At 43.8% G+C, this 13,957-nt stretch overlaps 1 protein-coding gene across 1 annotated transcript in view; it reads left to right on the top strand.

The window, feature by feature from the left end:
* LOC124117731 overlaps positions 1 to 13,908 on the top strand; it is a 60,314-nt gene extending 46,406 nt beyond the window's left edge. The window contains exons 26-35 of the mRNA XM_048394488.1: positions 592 to 709; positions 1,822 to 1,966; positions 2,467 to 2,557; positions 3,118 to 3,288; positions 4,366 to 4,579; positions 6,244 to 6,388; positions 6,928 to 7,305; positions 7,785 to 7,920; positions 8,735 to 8,845; positions 9,375 to 13,908. Coding sequence (XP_048250445.1) covers positions 592 to 709; positions 1,822 to 1,966; positions 2,467 to 2,557; positions 3,118 to 3,288; positions 4,366 to 4,579; positions 6,244 to 6,388; positions 6,928 to 7,305; positions 7,785 to 7,920; positions 8,735 to 8,845; positions 9,375 to 9,551 — 1,686 coding nt within the window. The 3' untranslated portion in view covers positions 9,552 to 13,908. The remainder of the gene's footprint in view (positions 1 to 591; positions 710 to 1,821; positions 1,967 to 2,466; positions 2,558 to 3,117; positions 3,289 to 4,365; positions 4,580 to 6,243; positions 6,389 to 6,927; positions 7,306 to 7,784; positions 7,921 to 8,734; positions 8,846 to 9,374) is intronic.
* Positions 13,909 to 13,957: the final 49 nt, after the last annotated feature.

Below are 13,957 nucleotides of genomic sequence, written 5' to 3'. Positions count from 1 at the left end.
TACGTTCAGACAGACTCGGGTCACAGCACTGGTCAGTTGAACACAATATAAACAATATACATGTAAGATCAGAGTTACGTTCAGACAGACTCGGGTCACAGCACTGGTCAGTTGAACACAATATAAACAATATACATGTCAGATCAGAGTTACATTCAGATGTTTGGCTTTTCTTGTTCATCTCACCGAATCACCTGACAAAGTGTTTATCGTATGTGATCCCTGACCCGTGAAGATTCCGGGGTAGAATAGCTCTTCAGCAACCCATACTTGCCGTAAAAGGCGACTATGCTTGTCGTAAAAGGTGACTAACGGGATCGGGTGGTCAGGCTCGCTGACTTGGTTGACACATGTCATCGATCCCAATTGCGTGGATCGATGCTCATGATATTAATCACTGGATTATCTGGTCCAGACTTGATTATTTACAGACCGGCGTCATATAGCTGGAATATTGCTGAGTGCGGCGTTAAACAACCAACCAACCCATGTGATCTGTGCACTCGTTTGTGTTGTGGAGACAGGTGGGGTGCCTTCTACTGCTAATTATGATGGTGTTTGGTATATGTTATATTTTCTGCGTTGGAACAGGTATTCAAAATGTGGCAAACACGTCTCGAGCAGAAGAGAGAGAGTAACCGCCGTTACACCGAGTCCTGGCAGAGGTATCTCCAGTTGGTCCTTGTCACATGGAAACAGTGGGCATCAGGTGGGGAAACCAGTCTTCACGAGCTCAACCATTGAATATGTCGACACTGTTCATTTCAAAGTGTTGAATGTATGGGTGGGTGTGACTAGAGTGGAGTGGAGTGACTGTGTGTGGCTTTGTGTAACTGTGTGGGCTTGTTTGACTCTATGTGGGTGTGTATGACTGTGGGGCTTTGACTGTGTGTGCGTGTGGGAGACTTTGTGTGACTATGTGGGTTTGTGTGACTGTGAGTGAGTTTGTTTGGATCTGTATGACTGGGTTAGTGTGACTGAGTGAATGTGTGGGTTTGTGTGAATGTGTGGGTTTGTATGACTTGGTTTGTGTGACTGGGTTTGTGTGACTGTGTGGCTTTGTTTGACTGGGTTTGTGTGACTGTGTGGCTTTGTATGACTGAGTGACTGTGAGTGAGTTTGTTTGCCTGTACTTGACTGTGGCTTTGTATGGCTGTGTGTGCGTTTGTTTGACTGTGTTTGTTTGACTGTGTGGCTTTGTGTGACTGTGTGGGCTTGTTTGACTGTGGGTGTGTATGACTGTGATTAAGTGAGTTGATTTGGGTCTGTGTGACTGAGTGTGATTGTGTGGGCTTGTGTGATTGGGGGTTTGTGTGACTGTAGCTTTGTGTGACTGTGTGTGGGCTTGTTTGACTGTGTATGGCTTTGTTTGACTGCAGGTGTGTATGACTGTGTGACTGAGTGAGTTTGTTTGGGACTGTGTGACTGTGGGTTTGTTTCACTGGGTTTGTTTGACTGGGTTTGTGTGACTGAGTGATTTTGTGTGATTGTGTGTGTTTGTGTGACTGTGTGGGCTTGTTTGACTGCAGGTGTGTATGACTGAGTGAGTTTGTTTGGGTCTGTGTGACTGTGGGTTTGTTTGACTGGGTTTGTGTGACTGTGGGTTTGTGTGACTGAGTGAGTTTGGGGGTTTGTGTGATTGGGGGTTTGTGTGACTGGGTTTGTGTCCCTTTGTGTGACTGTGAGTAAGTTTGTTTAGGTCTGTGTGTCTGTGTGAGCAGGAAACAATCCGTGCAGTGTTACTGAAACAAGTCACTGTACACTTATGTTTACCCTGCTTGTGTTAAGATGACCTGAGACAATATCATGCTACTGTTGCAGTGACCCACCAGCGCCGTGACACCGCCATGAGCTTGATGAAATGGACCAACCAACGCCTACTCAGACAGAAGCTTGTGTATTGGCGGAGTCTCACTGTGAGGGCAGAGGTCACCAGACACAGCAGGAACACACATCTCACAGCACGGTGAGTCGACAACACACACATTCCCACAGTGAAACGATACAGTGAAGCCTTGAAGCAAATAACAGACCATGTGTATCTACAAGTATATATACCACTCAAACGAAGTTAAACAAAACGTGATTCTTTCATATGGCATGTCAGATTTACTATAGTAATATGAAAGAATTGGGTGTTCCTTAATTTCTTTTGAGTAGTATATATCACTGATGCAGGTCATTCATGATCATCATATGGTGATACGCTGCTTTTAGCAATATTCCAGCAATATCACGGCGGGGGACACCAGAAATGGGCTTCACACATTGTACCCATGTCGGGAATCGAGCCCGGGTCTTCGGCATGACGAGCTAACGCTTTAACCACTAGGCTACCCGACCGCCCCTCATCATATGGTGCTGTGTAGTGTAACAGAATATGCCTGTACAGAATTCTATGTGGGGAATGTCGGTGTCACAGAGTCAGTGTGATCAGTCATTGTTTGTTCGTGTTCCTTCTTGCAGGGTGTTCTGTGCGTGGCAGGAGTTCATCGTACACAGGAAGAGGACTCGCCAACTCATCCTCCACTTCCAAGTACACTGCTACACCAGCCTGGTAAGATCAACCTCCTTGTCTCTAACAATGGACCTGTAACTTGCTATGGCATACAATCTACTATTTCCTCCTGGGAGATAACCCTAGGTATTCCAGGTTCCAAACCCACAGTCACACAAACCCACACACAGTCACACAAACCCACACACAGTCACACAAACCCACACACAGTCACACACAGTCACACAAACCCGCACACAACCACGCATGCACACACATGCACACTATTACACAGCATCTCTCTCTCTCTCTCTCTCTCTCTCTCTCTCTCTCTCTCTCTCTCTCTCTCTCTCTCTCTCTCTCGCACACACACACACCATTACACAGCATATCACAATACACACAACGTGTTATGTGCTTTAGTGTGTTGGGTACCCAGTGAATCATTATGCCATCAAACACATGTTTTCTTATCCCAGACTCACTTACATGTAGGTCGGTGTCATATGAGAAACAATAGCTGGAATAATGCTGAGTGGTAACAAGCATCATTGATTCACTCACGACTCCACTATGTCGGAACCGAGGAAGAACTACACACACGGTTGTTCTGTTGTCAGGTGAAGCGACTGTTTGGGCGGTGGCGGCGCCAGTACATGAGTCGACTGCGGGAGAAGGCGGAGCACCAGGAGCTGGTGCAGCTGAAGGCCCTTCACCTGGGGCGTGTGTGGAGGAAGAAGGCACGGGCTGGGCGGGGCCGGAGGCTGTACGCTCACCTCCAGGACAACAAGGTCAATACTCAGCCTCTCTATTAATATTTGGCACAGTCCCTAACCTTGCTGGTCGAAATAAGACACTTAGCAAACTGTTTTCTTGAAGGAATTTGTTGATTGATTGAGCATGGTAAATTAGAGACACGCTAAAAAATTGGATTTGTTTTATTACAGGATGAGTGAGTCAGTTGGACACTTTACTTCCTGTATTGACCTTTTAAGAAGTGAAATCATTTTAATTATAATTTTAGTTGTGTTCCACATTTTGGGTTGGTTGGTCTGAAAGCCAAGGGACTAAAGACAATCTCATCTGGTCCTAGTGGCGTGTGAAAATGATGGGCTAGGATTGATGGATACCTCTGAATGAAAGTCAAGGCTTCCTTTTAACACTGATGTTACAGATTCAGGGATTCAGATTCAGGGAGTTGCTAGATTCAAATAGCATAGGAGAAATCTCAAGGACTCCAGATACCCACCGTGATTTAAGACGCTGGGTACTATGTTGTGAAGTGTATAGTGTATGAGCCCACCAACAATTGCATGTAGTTTGTCATGGGCCTGCTGTAGCACAAGCATATCAGCCCACCATGCACTATATGTCACAAACACGTGAAAGTCTGGGTTAGAATAGGTCTCAGCAACCCATGCTTGCCGTAAAAGTCAACTATCTTATCGTAAGAGGCAACTAACAGGATCGGGTGGTCAGGCTCACTGACTTGGTTGATGCATGTCATCGTATCCCAATTGCGTAGATCTATGCTCATGATATCAATCACTGGATTGTCTGGTCCGGACCCTATTAATTACAGATCGTCGTCATATAGCTGGAATATTGCTGAGTGGCGTTAAACAACAACAAACAAACAAACAAACTATATGTAACACGTGGCATAAAATAGAAAGGCATTGTTCATGCTATCAATCTCACATGAAGACAAGATCTCCTTGTTTACAATTGTTGACCAACGCCCCAAAGATTCTCATCATGGTAATGATGGTGTCCCCGATATAGTGCTGGTTTATGGTGTCCCCGACATAGGGTGTTTTTACGCTGTTCTATATCAGCACTATCTCACTTGCTCATTTCTATTCCAGGTAAAGCAGTATTTTTCTGCTTGGAAGATTGCCTATCAGATGTGTCTAGAACGGGAGGAGGTGTTAGAGCGCTATCTAGTGGCCAGAGCACAGCAGCGACAGCGTGAGGTGTTTGACACATGGCGGACGCAGAGACTAGCTGACCAGGCCGGCCGGGTATACAACATGAAGCTGAAGGTGGCCGTGGTGCAGGAATGGCGAACCTGGACTAGAGGTGAGATCCAGTAGCTGCATGCCCATCCTTGACTGTCTCCCCATTGGAATAAAAGACACCCTATGTACCACGTGCCCATCCTTGACTGTCTCCCTATTGGAGTAACAGACACCCTATGTACCAAGTGCCCATCCTTGACTGTCTACCTATTGGAATAACAGAGACACTATGTACGGCGTGCCCATCCTTGACTGTCTTGCTATTGGAATAACAGACACACTATGTACCGCGTGCCCATCCTTGACTGTCTTCCTATTGGAATAACAGACACACTATGTACCGCGTGCCCATCCTTGACTGTCCCTCCATTGGAATAACAGACACCCTATGTACCATGTGCCCATCCTTGACTGTCTCCCCATTGGAATAACAGACACCCTATGTACCATGTGCCCATCCTTGACTGTCTCCCCATTGGAATAACAGACACCCTATGTACCATGTGCCCATCCTTGACTGTCTCCCCATTGGAATAACAGACACCCTATGTACCATGTACCCATCCTTGACTGTCTCCCCATTGGAATAACAGACACCCTATGTACCATGTGCCCATCCTTGACTGTCTCCCCATTCGAATAACAGACACCCTATGTACCATGTGCCCATCCTTGACTGTCTCCCCATTGGAAAAACAGACACACTATGTACCACGTGCCAATCCTGCTTGGTGATTTGGTTGATGGCATGGCAATGTATTTAATGGCATAGCTTGTTGCTCATGACATCAATCACTGGATTGTCTGGTCCAGACTTGATTTTCTACAGGCCGCTGTCATGTGAAACAACATACATGTACCAATCCTTAATTGTCTCCGGTTGTAATCACAGGAAACACAACGTTCCCATCTTTGATTGTGTCCGGTTCCAATCACAGGGAACACAATGCTCCCGTCTTTGATTGTCTCCAGTTGTTGGTTGGTTGGTTGGTTTATTGTTTAACACCGCACTCAGCAATATTCCAGCTACATGACGGCGGTCTGTAAATAATCGAGTCTGGACCAGATAATCCAGTAATTAATATCATGAGCATCGATCCACGTAATTGGAATCGATGACATGCATCAACCAAGTCAGCGAGCCTGACCACCCGGTCCCATTAGTCGCCTTTAACGGCAAGCATGGGTTGCTGAAGACCTATTCCACCCCAGATCTTCACGGGTCTCTCCAGTTGTACTCACAGAGAACACAATGTTCCCGTCTTTGATTGTCTCCAATTGTCATCACAGGGAACAAAATGTTCCCATCTTTAATTGTCACCAGTCGTCATCACGGAAAAAAATGTTCCCATCTTTGATTGTCTCTGGTTATAATCACAGGGAACAAAATGTTCCCATTTTTGATTGTCTCCGGTTGTCATCACAGGGAACACAATGTTCCCATCTTTGATTGTTTCCGTTGTAATCACAGGGAACAAAATGTTCCCATCTTTGATTGTTTCCGTTGTAATCACAGGGAACAAAATGTTGATATCTTTGATTGTCTCTGGTTGAAATCACAGGGAACACTATGTTCCCATCTTTGATTGTTTCCGATTGTAATGACAGGGAACACAATCTTCCCATACTCATCCTTCACTGTTTCCCCTTGTCCAATAGAGGGAGCCATGCCACTGTCAGATGCTGTTTTAATTATATCACGACATGATATCTATGTCCATCTAGGTGCTCGAGAACGCCGGATACGTGGTCTGGCACTACAGAAGGCATTGCAGGAGCGTGTGCTGACGGTGTACTTCAAGTACTGGACAGAGCTGACCCGTGTCCGGCAGATGGTGCAGAGTCACAGCCACCTCAAACTACAGCTCAGGTGAGTGTCTGTGCGTGGGTGTGTCTGGGTTTGTCTGGGTTTGTCTGTGTCTGTGTGCTGACAGTGTACTACAGGACAGGGATTACATGTGTCCGTCAGATGTACAATGTCAAAGCCACCTCAAACTACAGCTCAGGTGTGCACATGCGTGTGTGTGCCTCTGTGTGTGTCTTATAGATAGATGTGGGATCGTATCAGTTATTATTACACACAATCACCGGCTCTTATGGGTAATATGGCCCAATACATTTACTCTCTTACTTAGATCAAGTAGGGCCACTAGTGGTCCAAGGTACTGTAGAATGCTCTACTGAGTTATGCCCCTTAGCCATGAAGGATAACTGGTATTGGGTTTGAATCCCAGAATCACCCTGATTATTTGGTTTGATAGCACCATGTCCATGCTCATTGGGTATTCATCTTTATGGGATTGATAATCATCCATATGTGACGATACTCTCTGACAACTTCAAGCACCTCAACTAGTAGGGAACTACCACTGATTCCATTCAGGTTCTGACAATATCTTTGTTCTCCAGAATTGTCCAGGCATGGCACTTGTACACCCAGCGACAGCGCACCCTGGTCCACCTGCACAGCTTCCTCACCAACAAAGTGAACCATCGTATCGCCCAGTCGGCCTTCCTGACGCTGCGATGTCGCCTGGATTACTGCCAGGGCCTGACTGACATGGCAGCCAGCCTCCAGGACGACCGGGACCAGAGACTGATGCGCGACGCTCTCCGGACCTGGCAGACCAGACTGAACAACAAGATGGCCGCCAGGTGTTACGGCAAGTTGCTTGTTGTCCGCACGGTGCGGAAGTGGCGGAGGTTCGTACAACAGCGGAAGGAGGAGCGGAGGATGGAGAGGGAGAAGATGGAGAAGGCTGCAAGGCACTACAACAAGAAGCTGTGGTGAGCGAAATACAACATGTCTGGCATTCTCCCGCCGCAAACAATTCCAGGAACAGATACTGTAAATCAGGAAATAATGCAACGCCTGGTTAATGCTTAGTCTCCCCTAGCCTCAAATGTATCATGAAATTAAAGCAAGTTGCACTAACTGGGATATATATAAAACTGATCAAACCACAACATGACTGTTGACTTCCATGACACAGATGGGCGGTGGTTTAAGCGTTCGTTCGTTCATTATGCCAAAGACCCGGGTTCGATTCCCCACATGGGTAAAGCCCATTTCTGATGTCCCCCACCATGATAATGCTGGAATATTGCTAAAAGCAGTAAAAACAATGCTCCCTCAATCACTCACTACAACATTGGCAATTGTCATAAACTTGTCCAGACAAACTGAACATACTTGAAATGTTACTTGGTAAGAAACACAAAATCTACTAAGGATGACAATATGTGAATTGTTATTGTGATTGCAGCCGACTGGCTCTGAGAGGGCTGCAGAACGAGCTGCATGTTAAGCACCAGCAACTTCGGCGACAGGAGAGATTGGCTGCCAAGTATGCCAGGCAGTGGAAGAGACAGACAGACCTCGCATACACCGCCAGATGTGTGGTGAGTAGTTGCCATGGTTATATTGACAGACGGACCTCGCGTACACCGCCAGATGTTTGGTGAGTGGTTGCCATGGTTATATTGACAGACGTATCTCGCGTACACCGCCAGATGTGTGGTGAGAAATTGCCATGGTTATATAGACAGACCGACCTTGCATACACCGCCAGATGTGTGGTGAGTGATTGCCATGGTTATATAGACAGACGGACCTCGCCTACACCGCCACATGTGTGGTGAGTGGTTGCCATGGTTATATAGACAGACGGACCTTGCGTACACTGCCAAACATACCTGGCTAGATTGTTCTTTGCTTGGTTAAGGTAGTCTATCAAAGCGGGAGATTTTGTTATTGGTGATGTTACCATGGTTACCCTGGAAGTAGGATATGCTCATCAGTCCTCATCAGTGTGTGTAATCTATGAATGAATTTCTGGTAAAGAACAGTGCAAGTTTGTGCATCATTGTTTGTTTGTTGTTTAACACCGCACTCGGCAATATTCCAGCCATATGATGGCGGTCTGTATATAAATAATCGAGGCTGAACAAGTCAATCCAGTGATTGACATCATGAGCATCGATCCATCAATTGTGATACGATGACATGTCACCTGACCACCCGATCCCGTTAGTCGCTTCTTACGATAAGCATAGTCGCCTTTTTTTTAAACACAAGCCTGGGTTGCTGTTGACCAATTCTACCTCAGATCTTTACGGGTCTTGTGCTTGATTGTACAGTGATGTGCACACAAAAGTGCTTCCTGTACATCATGGTATTTTTGCTGATTTCACCACAAATGTTTGTGTGTTCTAGGAGAGGGAGCGTTTATACAGTCAGATGTGGAGCGTTTGGCGTGTAGCCTTCAGTCGCAGGAGGGCCGCTAACCACATCGGAACATACGACAGGCGCCACCTCATGTCTCGGGTAAAATAACCTTTGAATTTCTCTTGTTTGCTTGTTTGTTCGTTTGTTGTTTAATGCCGCACTCTGCAATATTCCAGCTCTATGACGCGGCCTGTAAATAATCAAGTCTGGACCAGACAATCCAGGGCTTGACATCATGAGCATCAATCCACGCAATTGGGATACAATGACATGCCTCAACCAAGTCTGACCACCCCATCCCATTAGTCGCCTCTTACGACAAGCCTTTGAAGACTGATAATTTATAGTAAATTAGTAAAATATGTGATCTTCAGATGTTTCATGTCTTGGCATTAGGAATGGTAGATGATAACATGCAATAATATTTGTAAGGCTTTCTACATGTTATTAGACTTACTACATGTTTCTGCAATCAGCACTTGTAACACATTTGTACCCAAATGATGATTGAAGTCTTGGTATATATTGAGTTTCCATGCTAATCTGTCCAGGATGTGATAATACAAGTCACATTGTAGCGCAGAACTAACAGTTGACATGAATGACTTATTCTGAAACTGACACACAGGTTTTCTCGGCATGGAGAGGACTCACGGTGAAGAAGCCATCTACACAAAGGTCGTCATCCATTCCGGTGGCAACATCTACTCTGCTCCACATGGCGCCAGACAATACTGGTCACGTGACACGGTCTTCTCTGATCCCAAGTCTTCAGACCAGACAGATCTACACAAACAGGAAGTGAGAGGCCACAGACCTCGAGGTCATCCCAGGTCGATTTCAGCCTCACCAGGTTGTATTGTCTGTGGCCAGTGACAGGAGGGATATCTTCCAAATCAATGATATCATCCTCAACTACTGTGTTAAAGACTTAGCATCACCTTCAGGATAATACAGGATAGGAGCAGGTGATGGTGATGTGATAGAGGACCAGTAGTAACATAGCGTATTAGTGTGGTACTAATATCTTGTCATACTGTTATGACCAAATAAGTCCAGCCCTGGAGAAGCTGGCAGTCATTTGAGCTGGGTGGCTATGTTCCAACACTTGTACAACATCATTCAAGTAAATCATTGCTTCAAATAGTCTGTTTGCATCTTCCCGAGGCAAGGGAGTTAACTGACTGGGAAAGTCCAGTTTCCACCCTTGCTGAACTAGGCCAGAATTTCTGAGTATGATCGTGTCACCACCAGTGGCTGTTATGAGCTATAATTAAAATCTATGTTGTAATAAAACAGGTCTTACTTTGCGAGGTGCATCAAATCACATGAGCACCTGTATTGCAAACATGAAAAGATTTGGAAAATATCATTGACACTAAGTGTACACAGTACATATGCTTTGCAAATCCTGTATTCGACTGAAATCTGCAGGGATGTCGAACCGGATGTCGATTTCGTTACACGATTTTGATTGGATTATGCTCTTGCATAGAGTTGTTAGTTCTGCTAAAATAGGACTCCATAATTACAGACTAGTTCGGCAAGGGTGGAAGATGGTCTGTTCGTGGAGTGATGGGAAATTTATAGCCGAGCTAAATACAGCTCACTATGGTGCCAATGTAAACTGTCTAAGATGTTGAAGCATTTCTGTGATAAGGGTGCTATGATATGTCAGACTTATTTATTACGTTTTGTACTGTGTTTACATCAAGTACCTGTAGTAGAATGTGTTCTGTGTGTTATCTATTCTGTTCTTCTATTTTATTTCATATCAGCTTATGATTCTAGGGTAAGATGGGAATGTAAAGATGGTGATATTTTTAGTATATTGTTATCAAAATGAAATTAGTCACAAGGAATTATCAAACAAATATACCACTGTAATGTACATTGTAATTTATTATTCCCGCCACGAAATGGAAGGAGGATATATGAATGGGTGTTGTCCATCCGTCCATCAGTCCGTCATGTTTCGTTTCCAGAGCAGAACTCAAAAAACATGAGAGATATCTTAACCAAATTTGGCACATAGATAGGTCTGGTGGTGAACTGGTTTCTTTTTCGAGGTTTCATGGCAACAACTTTGACTTTAACCTGAAAATAGCGGTTGTGCTTCTTTCCAGATGAGATCTTGAAAAATGGACAATATCTCTTCACCAAATTTGACACATAGACTGGTCTAGTGATAAACTTGTGCCTTTTAATAGTTTGGGATTTAATTTTTTTAAGTTTTTTTTAAGTTTCCATGGCAACCGGACATGTCATATTAACAGGGATATTTTAACATTGTATTTGAAGATTGTATTCAATACAATTATATAAAACTAAACATTAAAACCTGATCCTGTTTATTGGTTCTGTTATCTGTGAAATACACAAAGCCATATATTTGTTTATAAAATTAGTTATATATATTAAAATGAATTGGGATTTTTTAAATTCTGATTTGGTAGTAATGTTTAATGATGTTAGCTGCAGAAATGGGGCCTAAATTTCTAGGTAAATCCCTGGCGAGAACTAGATATTTATAAATCAAAACCACTAGTGCCATCCAGATCATTATGTGTGATATGTTTGTTTCTGTAGATATAAAGGAGTTTATAGCAAGTCATGACAGGTTTGTTAATAGCTGTTGTATATTGTACAATTGAACTGTGATTTGGAAGCAAACAACAGGCAAGAAGGTGACAGGTGGCATTGGTTCTAGGTATCACAACAGTATCTTCAGTGGAGTAGTTATGAGATCCAACAAAGGGAGGCACCTGTATGCCTACTCAAGCATGTATGACATGCAGAGTTGTTCAACCATGTCCATACATCAGGGGGGCGGTCGGGTAGCCTAGTGGTTAGAGCGTTTGATCATCACGCCGAAGACCCGGGTTCGATTCCCGACATGGGTACAATGTGTGAAGCCCATTTCTGGTGTCCCTCGACGTGATATTGCTGGAATATTGCTAAAAACGGCGTAAAACCATACTCACTCACTCACTCACTCACTCACTCACTCCATACATCAGGCAGGTCTCTGTGTGTTTGAGAAGAGGATGGCACTGATATAACCAATCAGTGTTGAAGTGTGATGGGAATGTACTGTACACAGTCATCTTGTTTATCCCGTCTTCACTTAGGAGATAAACCTACTGTGTTTTGAAATTTGATGTAGTCCCACTGTAGAATTGATACCTCTTTATTTTCATTTTGAACCGACCGGGCTGGTATTTGAGACCCAGCGTGTATTAGAGGAAATATAGATACGTTTTACAGTTCATATGGGGTGATCGATCGGCAGCCATTTTCTATGAATCGATATGTATGAAAAGACTTAATATATTTGAAAGGGGTTTCCGTAGCAAAAAGGAAACCTCTTTTTAACCAATCAGAATCAAGCATTCATCAATGTCATGGTAGAATACAATATAGCAGCCAATATATGCCATTTGTTCACCTCAGTCATCCCTGATGTCACATGGGGTTCTGCCTTGTAGTGCGAGATAATTTAGGGTGTGCGCTCAAATCTAATTCCATCATATGGTAGAATTTTGAAAACCTGTTATTTTAGAAATAAATGACGAGTTGGAGCTTTTAATCATACAATAAACGCTTCAGGGAGAATAAACTATGAGCGGCACAGCCCCGAGTGGTTTATTCCCACTGCAGTGTTTTATTGTATGATAAACAATGACCACGAGTCGATTATTTCTTGTACAAGATATCAACATTATGTACAGCCTCTTTAAGGATGTTGATAAAATGTACAAGCTTTAAAAATAGTTACTTACTTTTAATAATGATGACTCCCTGAATAGAATTCTCACAATCATCACGTCGATTATCTGTATATGTTCTGCTAATATCGATTATCATCTCTCCCACTTTTGGAAGCAATTGTTCGGCTATTGCGTTTATCTGCGTACCCCAGCTAAATCTGTGGGGAACAACTCACTACACACTTCCCTATCTTAAATAACGTCGTCCAATATATGACGTCATCAAGTTGCGAGCGCATATTTGAGTCTCCAGAAATGACGTCATGATAGAATATGTTTTATCATGAAAAAAACTGTTTCGTTCTTCAATGCTCTGTGTGATTTATCGCGTAGCTATCTTGTATTTGGGAATAACTGTGATATCATAACGCTGGTCACCTAAGTATCAGATTGTAAAACTGTTCAGTACACTTACAACAGTGATAGTGTAGGTGTGTTCTCTGCTCTGTGTGGGGACGGTCGGGTAGCCTAGTGGTTAAAGCGTTCGCTCGTCACGCCGAAGACCCAGGTTCGATTCCCCACATGGGTACAATGTGTGAAGCCCATTTCTGGTGTCCCCTGCCGTGATATTGCTGGAATATTGCTTAAAGCGGCGTAAAACCATACTCACTCACTCACTCACCCTGCTCCGTGTGATTGAGATATAGCAACACCTGCAGCCACTTTCTGAACCCAACTTGCTCAAAGTGCACTGCAATGTTAAAGTTCACTGTTAGACAATGGGAGTTACAGAACTAAGATCACTTTGTGCATGTGGACCCTGGTCATCGCTGTAAAGATTTTCACATTAACAGGTAAAGCAACTAAATGTTCATAAGACACGAACTTCATCAACATGTGCAGTATATTCATGGTGGCTATCTGCTTCTGAGTAATTCCTATGTTTTATCTCACTATTGCAGCCATTTATGTTCCATGTCTGAAATATGGCATCTCTGTGTTCAACAGTGTTTGTTGTGTACATGTTATGTGTATTTTCAACAAGATCCTCGGCCCCGTTCCACAAGCAATCTTAGCGCTAAGATGATCGAAACTCCCATACTTTAACACAGGCTTACGACAGTCACTAAGATCGCTTTGAGGAACGATGCCCAGGTCCTCAAACAACATGAAATAAGTGTTACCAATTTTAATCATGATCATTTTCTGTCCTTTTTGACATTCATGAGTTAGATAAGTAAGATTTGTATTAACTAATATTTAGTTTTATTTACTGATAGTTTCTATGGAAGATACTCTCTCGACATGTGCAGCAATACTGTGTTCTGCTTCACTGCATACTCTAAGTCATTGTTGTTCTTTCCCTCTGTGATAGCGTCCTTTGTGCCAAACATTAGCTGTCTCTCACTTGTTTTTTACTGACATGCGTGTTTAATAAATAAGATACTCATAGGGCGTGTTCTGTCTTCATGTCATCCTGGGGGGCATGGCTGGCCCAGTC

This window comes from Haliotis rufescens, unplaced genomic scaffold, assembly GCF_023055435.1.
Source record: "Haliotis rufescens isolate VD_foot unplaced genomic scaffold, xgHalRufe1.0.p SCAF_13, whole genome shotgun sequence".
Classification (NCBI taxonomy): domain Eukaryota; kingdom Metazoa; phylum Mollusca; class Gastropoda; order Lepetellida; family Haliotidae; genus Haliotis; species Haliotis rufescens.
The sequence above is the reverse complement of the archived record's forward strand: the minus strand, read 5'-3'. Positions and strand labels throughout refer to the sequence as shown.